Source organism: Vespa velutina, chromosome 15, assembly GCF_912470025.1.
Source record: "Vespa velutina chromosome 15, iVesVel2.1, whole genome shotgun sequence".
Lineage (NCBI taxonomy): Eukaryota > Metazoa > Arthropoda > Insecta > Hymenoptera > Vespidae > Vespa > Vespa velutina.
In genome coordinates, this window is record NC_062202.1 from 4,638,454 (window position 1) to 4,656,330 (window position 17,877).

A 17,877-nucleotide genomic window follows, 5' to 3' on the forward strand; every position below is an offset into this window, starting at 1 on the left:
CTTGATTAACAGCCCGACGGACATATGCGTGGCCACCGTGTTGATACATTAAATGACGAAGATTCAAGCCGGACAACGTCTTGTTCTCGTCGAATAACTTTATGGGAGAAACTTTGTCTACCTGCCACCACTATAAAAATAATACAATATATTAATTGAAAATTCTGTCTGTCTACTATCTCTAAATTCTAAATCTATTTAAAAAAAAAATATTACAAACCGATCGTGCCGCCGAGAAAAAGCTTTTCGTTTCGCCGGTTACGACGTTACTAGAACCATAAAGAATATATTTTCCCATAGGTTTCAAGAGGGCATATCCCTTGTTACATTCCTCGCCGCATAAACAATCCAAGACTATATCTACGCCTTCGGATGAAATTCTGAAGAAAACAAGTAATACATTTTTTAATTTCTAATAGTTTTATGATAATTCATCTTGTGTAGATATTCTTACTTTCTGACTTCGTTACTATAATCTGTGCCTCTTTCTAGCAAATAATCTATAGTGCCGGATGATTTAAGAGCCTCGTGCTTTGACTTGCTGCAGACACCAAAAATGGTTACATCTTTCACAGTCTTAGCAAGTTGGATCACAGCTTGACCCTAAAATTTAATCATCGTAATCCATTAGATAGGAAACTTTTTAATAGATAAAAAAGTTCTGTACTCAGCTCATGGAACTCGATATAAATCGGTGAAAAAACAACGGACAATAAAATATTTAGTGAAGCTGTTTCAGGTTTTCTCAACAGAACAAGCATTCATTATTTCCAAGAATCGAGGAGCTCTTCGCTTTCTGTTGCTCCCGCCCTTCTCGAGAATTCGATACCCGCCGACAACCGATGCGAGGAGCTAAACCGAGGCCAAGGGACTTGAGGAAGAATGAGACAGAAAAAAAACGAAGAGAGAGAAAGAGAAAGGGGGGGAAGGGAAGGGAAGGAAAGGAAAGGAAAGGAAAGGAAAGGAAAGGAAAGGAAAGGAAGAACCCGCAACCCAGAATTTTAAGTAGCCTGCTCTCAATTGCGCATCACTGGTCAACCCCATAGAAACGCTCATTAAAAGAAAGGGATAATGCACTTAGCAATATTTTGAAAAAATCTCGTATTATAAAAAGATTCATTAGCAATGATAAAATTATTAATTTTAACGTTGTTCCTGTAAATGCAGATTATGCCGTGACAAAAAAGAAGAAAGAAAAAAATATAAATATTTTTATGAACAATATATAATTTTGTATTCGATTAATTCGACAATTCTTATAAACGGAATCTATTAAATAAATAATAAATGATTTTCAATGTTTTATGTAGCTGAAATGAAGAAGACATGTACACGTGGACGATAAAAGCGTTGTGAAGGAGACTTAAAAGTAACACGTGGTGCGATAGTGGTGGTGCGGTCTCAGACGGGCGCGGCCCACGACAGTGGTCGATGAGAGAGCGAAGGGTTGCCTGGCAACCCTCACACCCCGTACGATCTCGGCCAGCATCCCCCATAGATTTCATCTTCTCGACTTCTAGCAGTATGCGACTACTACTACTACATTGCCTCCATAGTTGGCCTCGGGTATAACCTGTTGAGTCGTATTGATCCCGACGTTTCTATCCTCTCCTTCCCTAATGTCTAGGGCTAGAAGAGCGAGAGAGAGAGAGAGAGAGAGAGAGAGAGAGAGAGAGAGAGAGAGAGAGAGAGAGAGAGCGCGAGAGAGAGAGAGAGAGCGAGAGAGCGAGAGAGAGAAAAAGAGGGCTAAATAGACAAAGGGTAAGAGAGGAACTATCGCGATTGCAAGAATTAGATTTAGTTATATATATTTTCTGTTTTTTTTTCTTTTAAATATTGGTTTTTGTCTTCCAGTTTCTAATGATTTGTAATCCAAATTCAAAAGAAAAATTCAATATAATTGTATTTTTTTCTACTAGTTCATCAGTCAGAAACTTATTGTCATTGTACCGGACTAATTGGTTTTCTCCGAAATTTGACCGAGAGCATATTTAAACACAGTTGATTACGATAATGAGAAATACTTACAACGCCACCACCGGCACTGTGTAGCAAAAGCGACTTTCCAGGCGTTAGATTGGCCAATTCGAAGAGTAAGATGTACGCTACGGTGTAATTCATAGTAGTAGCAGCCGCATCCAAGTAACTCATGCCAGTTGGCAATGCAAAAACGGATGTCGCTGGGACAGCTACTAATTCGGCCCACGCTTTATGATCAGGTAATGCAACAACTCTGTCACCAACCTGAAAGAGAGAAAGAAATGAAAACAGTTCTGAATATAATAGCACGATAATCACGTGCGCGAGCGTATACATGCGCTTGTATTATTAAATATTTGGAAATGCTTACTTTAAAATTCTCGACTCCCTCGCCAACTTGTTCGATATCTCCAGCACACTCTGATCCCATAATGAAGGGTGTTTTTGGGGGTGAATCGATCGCACCTTGTCGTGCCATTAAATCTTGAAAGTTTAGACCGCTGTAACCAAGTACAATTACTTATTGAGATTAGAATAAAGATATATTATTGTCCCTTTTCATTGATGTCTCAATGATACATTTGTGATTTTCAATATTTCGTAAATTTATATTAAATATTTATTTGTTGTAGTTTATTAGTAAACATTTAAAGAAAAAAAAAAGAAAGATTTGTAGGGGGTAGGGAGAGGAAGAAGGAAAAAGAGAGAGATAGAAATATAGATAGATAGATAGATAGATAGATAGATAGATAGATAGATAGATAAAGAGAGAGAGAGAGAGAGAGAGAGAGAGAGAGAGAGAGAGAGAGAGAGAGAGAGAGAGAGAGAGAGAGAGAGAGAGAGAGAGAGAGAATAAAGAAGAGCGGATAAGATACTTGAAATAGAAAGCGCTTAAGGCTGGTACTGTCTCATAAACGTGGTACCGTTCGTAGCGGTAATAGTAGTAGTAGTTGTAATAGTAGTAGGGGTACCATGATCGTTTCGCCACGTGAAACACACCACGCTATGTAGTTTCGACAAAGAACGAAGGGTATACACCGAAGGCGCCAGGATGCCTAGACCGACGCCTGGCGTCTCACGCAACTTGGACGCTCGCTCCCTATGTCGACGCGACTATTGAACGACTATATGCTTAACGGAAAGATACGCATTGCCAGGGAACTAAATAAATAATGCGACACTTCTGACCGCTTCCACCTCTCTATCTACTCGGAATTAAATTTTTTTTTTTTTTTTTTTTTTTTTTTTTTTTTTTTTTTTTTTTTTTTTTTTTTTTTTTTTTTTTACAATCTACATATGTATATGGATAAAGGTTTTACTTGCTTACGATAAAAAGAATCTCTTATAACTCTTGTCATTTTAATAGGATATTGTTCTTTGATAGGGAAACAAAAAAGCGGAGTAAGTTCAAACGTCCTTGTTACTTTGCCTACATGATTCTTGTGGCGCAAAGGAAGTTGTGATTACAAACACACAATTTGGTGGACAACAAATAAAATATTTACGTTTATGAAAGCACATGAAATTCTTTTTTAACATTTTTTTTCTAAATTTCATCTCTTATTGTTAATTTATCAAAGAGGTCTTTAAAATGATTTATTCGCCATGGATGTCCTCTTTAGAAAAACAATGGATGATCCTTTCGTAATTCATACTTAAAAGAGTCAGTAGATGGTTACAAAAGAACGGAAGCATTCCTCAGCCTAATAAGATAATACGAAGACGATTTAACATAATGAAATTCCATCCAACGCTTCGACCCAATTGCCATTATCGTTCGCGAACAGATAATCGCGCTAAATTTCAAAGCTGCTTTCATGACACGAATTTCTCGTGGATCGTTTGACGGCCGATATGTGTAAATATATTATTGCAAAATGTTTTGAAAAAATAAATATTGTAGAAACTATTTGAAGCTTCGGAAAGGATTTTCTTCGTTCTTGATGGGAAAACGATCGTATTATAAAGATGTGACGACGATGACGACGCCGATGACGACGCCGATGACGACGCGACCCGACAACGACGACATTGATGATGACGCATGCACCGCATTGGAGGGTCATAATTAAACATATCTTCGTTCCTTTCGATATATATTCTCTACCAACCCTCGAATGAAACGTCATAAACGGGTTAAATAATTTCCTTGAACTTTAACTTTTATAATATGAATAGCAAAATTGTTTTCCTTTCTTTCTTTTTCTTTTGATTAAAATGAAAATATCTTTGATTTTTTTACTCCATGTCAGATGTTAACGTTGACAGATATAACATTTCTCATTCACGTGTATAGAAATACGAAACCATCTTATTTATATCGATCGATCAACGAAGAAGACACTCGGGCGCCAGCGAAGTCATAAAGCGAAATCAAAAGCGCGAATCTCGCGTGACTCGATGAGAGAGTGAGAGAGAAAGAGAGAGAGACCCCAACAATTAGGCCCCCAGCAAAAATGTCCGTGTATACGCGTGGCCACTATTATTACGTACGATTCCATCGGGATTATCAGCGGAAAAAGAAAAAACAATTATTTAATCGACCAAGCCATATTCCGTCCCTCCGAAAAGTTTTTACGAGGAGTAAATAGATTATTATTCGTTGAAGAACGAATAGTTCATTGGATCATTTTCATTTTTTACCGGACAAGATCAATCCTCTTTTATCTCTTTATCGTTATCTACAGCAATTCTCAGAAAGATTGACATTCTGTTATTATTATTTCTTAGTATACAGGGATCATAAACTCGTGGTGCTTTTGTACTGATATCGAAATGATTAAAAAAGTATCGGTTTTTAAGGTTTACAATTACCTTTTATTCATATTATTGAAAAACCGAATTATTGAATATTTTTAAAGACAAAAACGACATGATTGAAAACATTTGTTCGCTTGATAACATTTAACGAACAGTTATGTTCATCTCCGAGATGTCATATATCTTAAGTATATAATCGACCGCATTAGAGGAACTTTGTTGTCGAACTTTTAAATACCAACCAACCGTCTGTTGTTCCAACTTTCTTATTTATTCTACGTAATATATATATATATATATATATATATATATATATATATATATATATATATATAAATACACACACTCACATTCACGCAGAATATATAAACAGGATATACTGACTTTGAAATAAGAATATTTTCCAATATTCTCCTCTTTTTTGATGTACGAATTTACAGAAAGAAAAAAAGAACAACAGAAAGATCGAAAGAATACGAATGTTATGCGATTCGTCGTCTAACATAAATATCGACGATAGCGCAAATGTATTAAAAATAATAAAAATAAAAGTGAAAATACAAAAGAGGTTGGACGTAAAAAAGCCTCGCGATAAGAATTATCGCTCGATATTACGGATTAACCGAGCAGAAAAGATGACAATAAGGATTAATCACTTTGTCATTTATATTATGTATGTATGCACATATATATATATATATATATATATATATGTACGTACTGTTTACATGCATATACAATGTATTTTCACTGACATTACGAAAGTACTTATATATAAGCGGCTTTTCTATTGTCAGCAATTATCCTACCAGAGACTACAATGAAAATTATTTATACTAAATAGATATTTAGTAAATAGATCATTATTTTATTTTTGCAGTATTTGACTGTGAGAAACGTTGAAAGATTAAAAAATTCGATTGGAACAAAGGAAAATCTTTGGTGACAAAAGAAGAAACTTTCTCAAAGACGCAAATCTTTTTTTCATGCGTCAACTACTTACATAAATATGCGTACATAAAAAGTTCTTGGCCTCGGTAATAATAATTCGCGAGCGTACGATAAATGACCTCGTCGACAGCATCTCGGAGAGTTATCAATTGTTTTCAAACGATACGAGAGACATCGAGAAAGAGAGAGACGGTGAAAAAAAAACTGATATGGAATAGTTCTTTGTTACTTTTTATCGCTCTATAAGCGATCTCTGCATTTTATTCTCTCGTTATGCATTTATCGTGTGCATGTGTGTCGAAGAGATTGAAAAGAAAACGGAGACGGTGAAATTAAAGAAGGCGAAAGGTAAGAGGGAGGGTAATTAATGAATAATTATAATTCTATGCAGGCGTATACAATAAAACAATTGCTATTATAGTTGAGCGAGATTTTGTAAAAAAAAGAATAAAGAAGAATTAGAAAAAAGATAAATAAAAAAAACTATAACGAGCCGCAAAATATCGAACACAACATAATACACAGGATGGCGCGACGAGGCGACGCCGTTACGCGGAAAACAAAGAATCGAAACGGTAAGACAGCAGCTGCGCGGCTGAACACGCACGATGTTCTTTTTCTGACTCATATGTCGCGAGTGTAGGTATATATATATATATATATATTGTATATATATATATGTAGTTTGTTTCCAACTTCCGAGAGTGGAAGCAACGAGAAAGAGAGAAAGAGAGAAAATATACACAGGATGAGTCAGTAACAATCTACTAGACCATTTCGAATGAATTCTTTTTCAAATACATGCATATATATAATACATATGTCCTCGTCCATTTTAGATCTAGAATGAATTTTGTGTATAAAATCATTTCAATATTGAATCAAACGAATAATAAATAATGAGTCATTTCATAATAATTAATATTATCGATTAGTCATAATCTATGTATAAGACAAAAAAATTACGTGTTTCGGTATATCAGTTCGAAGGATTCTTGATAAGTTTATAACGTATTCTTTTTCTTTTCATTAAACAACTCCACGCTCGTATTAAATTGCATGCGTAAAATATACTTCCTTCTTTTTGGATTAATCATTTTCTAAGAGATAATGTAATTGATAAGATCTGAGTCACTTGGCTGTATCGAGTATATACGATGCGTAAGACTGGCTAATATCATTTATTATTAGCAAGGAAAAAAAAGGAAAGAGATAAAAAAGAGGAGTACAATAACGAAGAGGCAAAATAAGAGAGAGAGAGAGAAAGAGTGTGTGTGTGTGTGTGTGCGTGTGTGAGAGAGAGAGAGAGCAAGCGTTCCGTAACCTGCACGATAACCTCGAATAGAAGAACAATTAATTGACTCATGCATGCAGAAACGGAATATCGGAGAATATAAGATATATACATACATATATAGAATGGCTCATTTTATTCGATCTATAGAAACAGAAATTATTTATGATAATACAAGAAATATTTCCAAGATTTTTTTCGAATTGAATTGTTCTCTCACGTTCATGATTTCGAATCATTAATGCCAATGATCTTGTTTCACATTTGTCCCGATATTATTTTTCAATCTCATTTACAATGGATCGATAAAAATGAAATACCCCATATACGTAGATCCAATTCTATTTACAGTATTCGAAAAACTTTTTTTTTTTTTTCTGACAAAAATTATTAATCCTCTCTTCCTCTATTTATTACATAAAGTACTCGCTTCAATATATAATTATTTAGAAATACATTGATCATCCCTCTCTTTTAGTTCCCTCGGCACTGGGTGTGGCGAGAGAGTAATATCATCGTCGTTGGATATTACTCGAGATAAATCGAAGACGAAGGGGATTTAACGGAAAAATTGCTTGACCTCGTCGTTTACCCCTGTAATGAACATTCGTCGCAATAAATACGCTTCGATCGCGTATTTACTCTCGCAATGTTATTTATATAAGTATAAGAATCCTTTCAAAGTACTCTATCGGATCACGAAATAAGACTGAATATACGATGACGCCTTTTCGATTTAATTAAAAAAAAAGATATAAAAACGATCAGAAAACGATCTTGTCGGGGGCCTATTTTCGAAGAAATATTTATTCATCTCTTACTTTTCTTATCTATATATGTATCTTTTCTCTCTTCTTTTATATATATATATTTTTTTCTTTGTAAACACCGATAAAAAAGATAATATAATGGGGAAAAAGAAGAAAAAAGAAAAAGAAAACCGTAGAACAGTTTGTCTCATAGCTAAGATGAAGAACGATGGAGAGGAAAATCTAATATGCGGGTAGTAAAATTCGTGTTCTCTTTCGTGAAACTGTCATGGCGTTTCGTTGGAAGATTTCTCTTGCGCACGCGTGTGCGTGTATATACCGCGTGCGTGAGAAGGGGGTGCAGGAAGCACGGGTGTGGTTCGATCAATACGGACATCCCATAGATCTATCGGTATACGAGCGCACAATACACACAGACAGACCCCACACACATTTAGAAGGATACGGAGAGCCTCTGTCACCCATAGGATGACCGAAAATTTGTCTGCCCTTTTTTTACGGGATAATACCAAATGAAAGTTTATCTTTTTATAGGAAAAACTCGATCTTATCTCACGTATATGGTATCGATCGATCTAAATATATTCTGTTATCGCATACGTGCTTACAAGCATATTAATTATAATTATTAAAACAATTGCGATGACCATTGAGTTATGATTGTAAGCAAGATGTTCTAAAAAAAAGAAGAAGAAAAATATATATCTGAAAATATATTTGAAACCTCAGATTGTTTATTTTAATCTTTACGAATTAGAAAGATGAAAGGCACTATTATGTCTTCGACTTACTTCGGCTTATCAAGTTAATGAGGCTTTAATATCGCATTATAGGAAACTGAACGGATGCCATTCAGTATCCAAGAGTTGTACTGCTCCCTCCGGTTTAATATGAGCGAGTACTTGTCGTTAGGATTTTCACTCTGCCTTTCATAACGTTTTCTCTCTCTCTCTCTCTCTCTCTCTCTCTCTCTCTCTCTCTCTCTCTCTCTCTTCCTTTCTGCTCCTTTCATTTCCTTTCAAACGACTAACCAAGTTTATTTAAGACAGAAAAAAGAAGGAAAAGAAAAAAACATCCTCGACGGTCGACGATACATATACGACGATATAAAAATAAATCATCCCTCTTTTCGAAGATTTCTCTTCAACGTTGAATTTTAACTGAAATTGCAGCCGTGAAATTCATTAAATATTAAAGTAGCTAGCTAATTAAAACAAAAAAAAAGTTAAAAAAATATATATGACTCGAAATTTCAATGGAAATCTTAAGGAGGGGGGGTTGAGGAAAGAAGAAAAGACTAGGATGAAAGGACGTTCGTCGATATGGTAGAGAGAATTTATACGTTTATTTTATTCGAGGAGCGTCCATCATACGTTTGGAATCGTCGAAAGGCGGCTGCCGGTGGCATGGCGTGGCGTGTCCGGAAGGGCACCGCCATACACACGAATTTATTCGAGCCAGCATCGGCAGCAACGGCATTATGTCTTTCTATAGAGGGGCTATTTTCTCATCAATGCCAATCGCCTTTATGAAACGTGACTCACGCGTGAAAAGGTCCTCTCTCGCACGCCTTTGAATACGGCGTTGACGATCTCCCCGGCCGCGGCAGCGCGTACAACACCATCGACGAAGAGAGAGAGAGAGAGAGAGAGAGAGAGAGAGAGAGAGAGAGAGAGAGAGAGAGAGAGAGAGAGAGAAAGAGAGAGAGAGAGAGAGAGAGAGAGAGAGAGAGAGTGGGTGTGCCACGCTCCCAAGAGCGTATAAGCTTTCGAGAGATAGAAGCCGGCTCCATGGCCAAGGTCAAAGAAACCTCGTACATAGAGTCACACGACGGTGGCTACAAACGCGTTCGATTATCTTTCATCGTTTTTCTATCAAATACGTTAGACAATTCTTAGAGATCCTACCAAAATTCAAATTGCGATTCGTTGCACGATTCAATGCATTTCAAAAGCAATGTGATCCTCGTCTATTTTCTTACAAAACTATGAAAAATTATCCAGATGAAATTCGTCGTGTAACAAAATTGAGATCGTTATTTATAAATTACCGAACGTGACCTGAAATCCTGCAACGGCGATATCACGTCAATGTCCTTGAACAAAATTCACTATTATTCCGTTCGATTAATTTTCAAAAGGTAAAATTCTTGAACTGACGTGTGAACAAAGGTTTCTACGAACGAACGATTGTGGATATCTTTGATAATACAATACAGAGGAATACGTACATAAAGATATAGTAAAAAAGGTAATATATAAAGAAAATGAATAATAACTTACCATGCCTTGACGCGTATAAGAACTTCTCCTTCGCTAAGGGTGGGTTCGGGCTTTCTCAGAGCTTTCACACTTTTGAGTCCGCCGAAACCGTTGAGCACGATGGCTCGCATATCCTTAGGCTCTGGCGTCGGCTTTTCCTCGCCGTTCTCTCTCGCCTTTTCACCCTCGCCATTCTCCTCAGCCTTTTTCTCTTCCTCCTTCGTTTCCTTAGGCTCCTCTTTTTCCTGTTTTGCGGGCGGTGTTGCTTCCTGTGGCGGGTTTTCACCCTCAGCGTTCGGGCTTGTCTCGTTCTTGTCCTCTGCCATTTTTCTCCTTGTTACTTTCTTCCAATTTACTACCCTACTGAGAAAGAAGACTCGGATGTTCCTCCTTATTTGTTAAATCTTTCTTTTCTTTTTCGAAAGAAGCGTGTCTCGATATATATTCTTCTTTATGAGAGAAAGAGAAAAAGAGAAAAAGAGAGAGATAGAGAGATAGAGAAAAAGAGAAAGAGAGAAGGAGTGATAAAGAATAAGATATATATCTACGCGAAAAGAATACTATTATCCTGACGGCGTTGTAGGTATATTAAAAAAAAGACCTATATTACGCACCAATTAACAAGCGCGCGTTCGCACTCAACGAGAGCCAACGACGTTCTGCGCGGTTTGTGCTACTCCGAAAGAAACGCTTCGTGCGAGTTCGGGCGCCGGGTACGCCGGCCGGCCGGCCGGCTGTCCTGCTTAGCCGCCCGGTGACGCGACGACGTTTCTGTTGCCTAGCAACGCATCAACCAATCCGAACAAAGAATCTCCTTGGTCCTATCGAATCCCTTCGCCACAACGATCGGCCCACGTTATTGACCAGTTACATTGCGGCTGACGCCTTTTCCTGCTTCCTAATTGGTTTCTCCTGTTACGGCTAACGCCTCTCTCTGTTTCTTTATTGGTTCTTCGAGTTACGTCGCTATCGTCATATCGTTTGATAACCTTAAACGCTACAACGTAACGAAAGAAAATTGAAGTGAGAACCACGGAAAAGTAGTTCACAGTCGATTGATAATAATTACCCTTTGTCAATGCTATGCATCTTATTTTTCAGTCGATCTTCACATTAAAATCTTTTGTTGTATATGGTTTTCTAGACAATTTTAATTAATATTGTCGCTTTTCTTATAAATGTTTATTCATTGATATTAAACATTTAATGAAAACCTCCTCGATTACAACTATTTGTCAAATACGTGGACACAATTTTCGATGTAAATTTTTTAAATGTTCATTCAGATGATAAATCAATTGGCAAAGACAAGAATCATATACCATGTCAAGTTTACTTCGATCCTTGTTTTGTCGATAGAATATTCTCTTTACTGAGCATGCGTATGAAAACTCAATATTAATACTTTATAATTCATGAAGTATATATATATACATACATGTATATATAATTTTTGCTAAATTAAATATTCGTTACCAAAATTGCATTTATAGAAAAAGAGATATTCAATTTTTAGTCGAGCTAACTTTTGTACATCCTAACAAAGAACAGATAATGTCAGTAGATAAATTTATTCTTATGTTAGGAATGCGTCATAATTCTAAACGTTATTTTCCTTTTTTATAGGTTATATCGTATATTACAAACATAAACGCCATAACTGAACAAAGCTAGCAATTCTTTGTTTTCGAATTTTATTACGAAATATAAGTGTATTTATAATATTACTTTCCTTAGACAAAACGATAAAATTTGGATACACATATATATATATATATATATATATATATATATATATATATATATATATATATATCCAAATAACCAATATATATATAAATATATATTTATATACATATATATATTTCGTATCACGTACGATACCTGTTAGACTTTGTAATACCGATAAATGTATTAACATTTTTGAAACCGCAAAACGATTGAGCGAAATAATGAGAATCGTGCATGTCTACAATGAGGATGTGGTGATTGAAACGAATAGCTCGCGTCGTGCAAGAGCAAAAAGTATACTGCCAGAGCTCAAATTAGTGGGATCAGAGTGTGGGTAAGCTCTTCCTTTTCTTTTATATACATATACATTTATATATCAACAATATAAAAAAAGTAACATAAAAAAACATAATTTATAATAAAAAATTTTATTTCAAAAAGGATATCTATTTTGGGAATAATATCAAGATAATATAATATGCATTGAAGGACTAATAGAATAGGTAAAACTAAATAGAAATCTCGATGGATATACAAAAAATATATGTATAATAATAACAATAATTACAATAATTATTATTATGAAATGTAAATATATGTACATCATGAAATTTCTTCAAAGTTGTACTCGGTAGATTTCGGGCATGTTCGATGATGTACGGTAAATATTGAAGGCGCGCTTATGAATCTAGATTTTTTTGAATAATACCAAACGATTGATCGAAAACGATTTTCAATATGATACCGATAAAACGTACATGATGATATCAAATTCCTCTTATTTTATTTCAACAGTCGATTGTACGAAGATATGACCTTTGAGCTTAGACTTTCTTATCTATGATTAAAAGCAAAGGTTGTGTCATAATTTAACTTGTACATGCGGATATCATTTTCACACAAGTATAATAATTACAATCGGACAATATCATTCTAAAATCAATTGATAAGAATTTCCTCGAAATTAACTTTTGTTCGTATATGGTCATTTGTAAAATCGAGTAAGTTTTTCGAGTTCGTTTAATGCTTTTGTGTACGTATAAATGCAAATTATTTAGTAAAAAAAAAAAAAAAAAAAAAAAAAAAAAATATAAAAAAATAACAATTAGTGAATTGGCGGTATTACTTAGTAATAACATTGAAAATGTGAATGTCACGGTGAAGGTAACCATTCGCAATGGCGTTACAATTTGTATTATATATATACAAACGTATATATATATATACAAACGACTTGTATATATATATATACAAACGACTTTTGTTGTTTGACAAAAATTTAAAACCTAAGCAAAGTTTTTCCTATTCTTATAAAATATCAAGGTTATGTTCTCTTCCGTGAAAAAGCATTATCCATTTCATATAAAGGAAATGACTGTTACAAAGATAAAAATATTTTCAGTTTATTTTCTAAAGAGTAAAGGCGAATTTTTTTCGTGTAATGATATATATGTCTTTCTGATCCTACCAATGAGCGATCAGCTGATTCTCCCACTTATTTGTTTTTCAGCAGACGACGTACGACTTGTATAGTGTGTTCAGCTACTAGATAATAGACTCAAATATACACGCGTTAGATTTATGCACGCTTTTATTGATAAAGTATCATCTATAGGAATAGAGACAAACGATTATTATACAACTAATAACCTTATGGCTGATCATGAAGTTGTCAAGTCTAAAAGGTGAGCGAAACAATCATGCTGTTTTGTTTTCTATGATCTGTCAAAATCTGTATGTTTCTTTGAATACGACCTTATCACGTTTAGTTGTATACTATGTTAATATATATGACACACGTTTGCACAAAATCACGCAATAAATTTTATATTACATCATCAATCAATACACCTTGCATCATTTAATTATAATTTTCAATCTACGTATTTGATATCAAAAATTTCAGAATAAGTATGGCAAAATATCGATTTCCTCATTAATAAAATACGATTAAAATATGATCGACCATCAGAGATAATCTTAATATCAAATAATTTACGTATATTATAAGATTATAAAGTAAGAATTATATGAATAATTCTTACTTGCATTATATTTTCAAAATATGAAGATAAAGGTGAGAATTTTTTACTCGCACGTGTTCTGTCGAATTTTTATTATTATTGTTGAAGTGTGTGTTCAATAAGAAAGACATTAATAATAATTGATATGTTTTTAGGTTAGATCTTTGTAATACATTTAACTTAAAAATTTTTTAAATATTTCTTATTGGATTATAAGTTAAATATTGAAATTTAAATTTATAGATAGATATGTCACTTCCTCTCATATACATATGCCCAAAAAGTTCTTTTGCCAACAAATTATATAATTTAATTTTCATGAAAATAATTTTGTTTTCTTTATTAGTTGGTTTTGGGGATGGTTTAGCTGGTCAGGATCATCCTCAACCATGTTACGTGCTGCAGAGAAAAAGATACTTTCTTGTAAGAACAATAAAATTTATAATTAGAATAAAATAATTTATTCGAAGAAGTATTTTATGTTTAATAGGTTTAAAAACAGCATACCGAGGATGGTATGTAGATATTGGTCCCGTAGTTGGTACAGCCGATAAAATATGGACTATATCTTTGAACGAAGAATCGGCCAAAACCCCTATTGTTCTCTTGCATGGTTTGGGTGCAGGTGTAGCTCTTTGGTGCTTAAATTTTGATGCACTTGCATCGCAAAGACCAGTATATGCTATAGATCTTTTGGGTAATGCCATAATTATAGATATTATAATTATGTATATTACATATGCTAAATCATTTAAAATTAACGCATAGAATTTGAACATCCATTCATTTTTATCTTAATTTTATGATAATCAAATAATGTTGTAATATAAATAATGCAAGTATAATAATTTCCACAGGTTTTGGTAGGAGTAGTAGACCAGTCTTTAGTTCAGAAGCAAAAGAAGCAGAGGAACAGTTAGTTCGTTCTATTGAAGAATGGAGGAGAGAAATGCAATTAGAAAAATTTGTATTGTTAGGACATTCAATGGGTGGTTTCCTTGCTGCATCCTATACTATGCAACATCCAGAAAGAGTAAAACACTTGATTCTTGCGGATCCTTGGGGATTCCCAGAGAGACCTTCGGAAGTAGCAATAAAAGCAAATGTTCCTCTTTGGGTTAAAGCCATAGCTTTTGTAGTACAGCCCTTAAATCCTCTTTGGGCAGTAAGGGTCGCAGGTCCATTTGGTTAGTATCATTTACTTATAAAATATACAAATTTTAACCTAATCACTTATTGCACTTCAGGACAATGGCTTATCGAAAAAACTAGGCCAGACATAGTTAAGAAATTCTCATCATTTTTGAAAGATGATACAGGAGTAATTTCACAATATATACATCAATGCAATGCCCAAACTCCATCGTAAGTTTTTTCTTTTTTTTTATAAAAATCCATATTTACTATTGTAATAATTATTAAATAATTATCATTTTTCAAACTCTCTAGTGGCGAAAGTGCTTTTCATGCTATGATGCAAGGTTTTGGTTGGGCAAAGAATCCTATTGTGAAACGAATGGATAAATTAAATCCAGAAATTCCGATAACATTATTATACGGTAGCCGTTCTTGGGTAGATAATTCGGCTGGTGAGGCTATCAAACAATCTCGTTTGTCATCGTACGTTAATGTACAAGTTATAACAGGAGCAGGACATCATGTTTATGCTGATAAGAGTGACATTTTTAATAAATACGTATTGGAGGCATGTACTTTAAGCGATTCAACTCAGTCCTTATTAAATTCGCATATACATGCAAGTTTAAAATATGCAATAGAAAATAATGATTTATCGAAAATTGAAAATAATACGTCTGAACCTCAAAGAATAGACGAAGAACAAGAATTAGATGCACAACGTCCAAGGTCTAGTTAATGTATATTTTATTATTTTATAAAATAGAATTTTATAATTATCTACACATGCATATATGAATTGTACATGAACTGCATGTATTAACATGTAATATTTAAAAAAAACAATATGCACAGTTATTATATAGTATATTCAGCATTTGAACGTTATTAAACAGTTATATATATATATATATATATAACAGCATTTTGCAAAAATTCCTCTAATTATATTTCTGTATTAAAGCACTGTTAATCTATACTTATTTTGCTGTTCGTTTTTCTATTTTGACAATATGTTTAGATAAAAAATGAATTGTAATTTAATTGATTTTGCTCTTGTCAAAAATTATACATTCAGGAGGAATTAAAAGTTCTCCAAACAAGATAGTTTCTATCCAAGTGTAATATATCGATAACATTTATTACATTAAATATTTTTTGTTTTATCTACTGTGTAGCAATTTTTAACAATTGAAATTTTCCAACAGAAAAGAATTACCAAAATAATAATACTTTGTACATGTACAACTACATTATATGCTATGTGGAACATAATTTTAACAATATTAATCAAAGTACAATTAAATCAATTAAAATATTCTAAGATTATCAGATAATAAGATTTTCGTATTCTTTGATTGTATAATAGTTGATTAACAGATTTATATAATGTAATTAAATTATTATGTATAAATAATTAAAATGTTCCACTTAAGTATTATATTTATATAAAATAATAAAAGAATGTATCAATTAATTCATTGATTGATTATTCTATTGAAATTTTTCTTTTTCACAATCATCCTCGTCAAATTTATTGTAGGTACTTTCAAAGTTGTCGTCAAAGTATGCTTCTGTATTTTTATCATCATCATCATAATCATCATCATATGTTAAAAATGGATTTTTTACCACTTTTTTAGGATTTTTAAAGCTATATTTTCGTCTCTCCTCTATTTTTCTCTTCTTCAAGAATTCAATAAATAATTCTTGTTGATTTTTGTATCTAAGAGTATCTTTGTTGTCAAGAGAAGTAGAAAAAGGTTCCATCGATTGTACTGATTCTCTATTTAATATCTTGTCTTTACTTGTATGATTTTTTAATTTACTAATAGAGTTTTTAATCTACAAATGAATAATAAATCAATGATATGAATTTAATTGTCTATTTGATCATATCTAATTGATCATACCTTTAACATGATTCCATGGTGATCCAATCCTAGAACATCATGCTTCATTTGTGGTAATATAATTTGAATGTTATCAGTTTTATTATCATTAGTAATGTCTGATTGTGCAATTGTATCATCAGTTTCTATATGATCTTTATCAAAATCAAACATTGCAAATCTTTTTTCAACGTTTTTTATTCTAGAAACCATTATATCTTTCACGAACTTTATAATGGGTACATAATTGATCACACGGATTTGTGATAGTTCATGACGTAAAATAAATGAATATTTATCCAACACTTCTTCGATTGTTCTTGGCCAATTCTTATCATCCTCCTTCTCAAATGTCCAAAACACGTTAAGAATTTTATAATCTGAAGTCATACTCACATATGTTACTTCAACACCACGGTCGCACAATTCAGATGCAATTTCACTAGTTGACATTAACTCAGTTATATGTTTCATAAACAATTTGTTAAGTACGTCTATCCTTCTCTTTACGTATATCGAGGATTGTTGTTTCTTCTGAGAGCTTGTGTAAGGATTCAAGGAACCAGGTGCATTATTATTATTATTATTATACCACTTTCTGCGAGATCAAACGAAGATTCTTAGAAATAATTAATAAATATATTTACTTATGTAAATAGTTCCACCAACATGTACACTTAATTTCTACCTTTTAGGTTCATTTTTGTTGAGTAACTTTGATAAGAAATTACTTTCTCTTGCTACATAACTTTTGTAAATTGTATCACTAGAACAAATGGATCTAGACACTGTATGAGGAGTTATAAAAATCCGTATGTTTTTTAACATTTTTTTACTAAATTATATTCTACATACGATTAAAGAACGATAAATATTTCAACTATAGAGAAGCTTTTTATATATACGCGTATACATGCGCGTGAAGACTATTACCAGAGGAGCATTTTTAAAAGTAGTTTGTCTATTTTGTCGTTAGAGGATATTCAAGATTGAAATCGATCTGTCAGGATCGATATATCGACATAAATCGATGTATTTAGGAACGAGATATGATTTAAATGGCGAAGGGTAAACAAA

The 17,877-nt window shown here is 33.3% G+C and overlaps 3 protein-coding genes and 1 long non-coding RNA gene across 9 annotated transcripts in view; 2 read left to right on the forward strand and 2 right to left on the reverse strand.

Moving 5' to 3' along the window:
• LOC124954530 (synaptic vesicle membrane protein VAT-1 homolog-like) overlaps positions 1-10,773 on the reverse strand; it is an 11,221-nt gene extending 448 nt beyond the window's left edge. Inside the window, exons 1-7 of one of the 3 annotated variants that reach the window (XM_047507599.1) lie at positions 10,631-10,773; positions 10,038-10,379; positions 2,351-2,480; positions 2,029-2,244; positions 455-603; positions 221-380; positions 1-130 (exon numbers count right to left, since the gene is read on the reverse strand). The exon at positions 1-130 is cut by the window's left edge and continues 297 nt beyond it. In XM_047507599.1, coding sequence (XP_047363555.1) covers positions 1-130; positions 221-380; positions 455-603; positions 2,029-2,244; positions 2,351-2,480; positions 10,038-10,342 — 1,090 coding nt within the window. In that variant the 5' untranslated portion in view covers positions 10,343-10,379; positions 10,631-10,773. Of the gene's footprint in view, positions 131-220; positions 381-454; positions 604-2,028; positions 2,245-2,350; positions 2,481-10,037; positions 10,466-10,630 lie in introns of all 3 variants that reach the window. The other 2 variants (XM_047507601.1, XM_047507598.1) reach the window with 2 other exon arrangements.
• LOC124954536 lies at positions 5,307-8,465 on the forward strand. Its single transcript, XR_007102569.1, has 3 exons — positions 5,307-6,039; positions 6,113-6,266; positions 7,464-8,465. It is a non-coding gene; the product is annotated as an uncharacterized LOC124954536 (long non-coding RNA).
• A 1,164-nt stretch (positions 10,774-11,937) lies between the features above and the next one.
• Positions 11,938-16,497, forward strand: LOC124954531 ((Lyso)-N-acylphosphatidylethanolamine lipase). Of its 4 annotated transcripts, none has more exons than XM_047507603.1 (7): positions 11,938-12,081; positions 13,258-13,432; positions 14,118-14,194; positions 14,262-14,468; positions 14,629-14,958; positions 15,019-15,136; positions 15,221-16,497. In XM_047507603.1, the coding sequence occupies exons 2-7, from the start codon at positions 13,329-13,331 to the stop codon at positions 15,645-15,647; spliced, it is 1,263 nt and encodes a 420-aa protein (XP_047363559.1). In that variant the 5' UTR covers positions 11,938-12,081; positions 13,258-13,328; the 3' UTR covers positions 15,648-16,497. The 4 variants fall into 4 exon arrangements, with proteins under 4 accessions (XP_047363559.1, XP_047363558.1, XP_047363560.1 ...); XM_047507602.1 differs by having other exon boundaries at positions 11,950-12,081; positions 13,261-13,432; XM_047507604.1 differs by lacking the exon at positions 11,938-12,081 and having other exon boundaries at positions 13,244-13,432.
• LOC124954532 lies at positions 15,639-17,762 on the reverse strand. Its single transcript, XM_047507606.1, has 3 exons — positions 17,489-17,762; positions 16,822-17,398; positions 15,639-16,753 (listed from the first exon to the last, which is right to left on the reverse strand). Exons 1-3 carry the CDS (start codon positions 17,626-17,628, stop codon positions 16,403-16,405), a joined length of 1,068 nt encoding a protein of 355 aa, XP_047363562.1. The 5' UTR covers positions 17,629-17,762; the 3' UTR covers positions 15,639-16,402.
• Between the last annotated feature and the right edge of the window lie 115 nt (positions 17,763-17,877).

Excerpts from the sequence above, each read along its gene's own strand:
- LOC124954531 (XM_047507603.1), top strand. The coding sequence starts at position 13,329 with ATGCACGCTTTTATTGATAAAGTATCATCTATAGGAATAGAGACAAAC. Across the intron at positions 14,195-14,261 it reads AGAGAAAAAGATACTTTCTT|GTTTAAAAACAGCATACCGA; the intron begins GTAAGAACAATA and ends TATGTTTAATAG. Across the intron at positions 14,959-15,018 it reads AAGGGTCGCAGGTCCATTTG|GACAATGGCTTATCGAAAAA; the intron begins GTTAGTATCATT and ends ATTGCACTTCAG.
- LOC124954532 (XM_047507606.1), bottom strand. The coding sequence starts at position 17,628 with ATGTTAAAAAACATACGGATTTTTATAACTCCTCATACAGTGTCTAGA. Across the intron at positions 17,399-17,488 it reads AACAAAAATGAACCTAAAAG|AAAGTGGTATAATAATAATA; the intron begins GTAGAAATTAAG and ends TTGATCTCGCAG. Across the intron at positions 16,754-16,821 it reads ACCATGGAATCATGTTAAAG|ATTAAAAACTCTATTAGTAA; the intron begins GTATGATCAATT and ends ATTCATTTGTAG.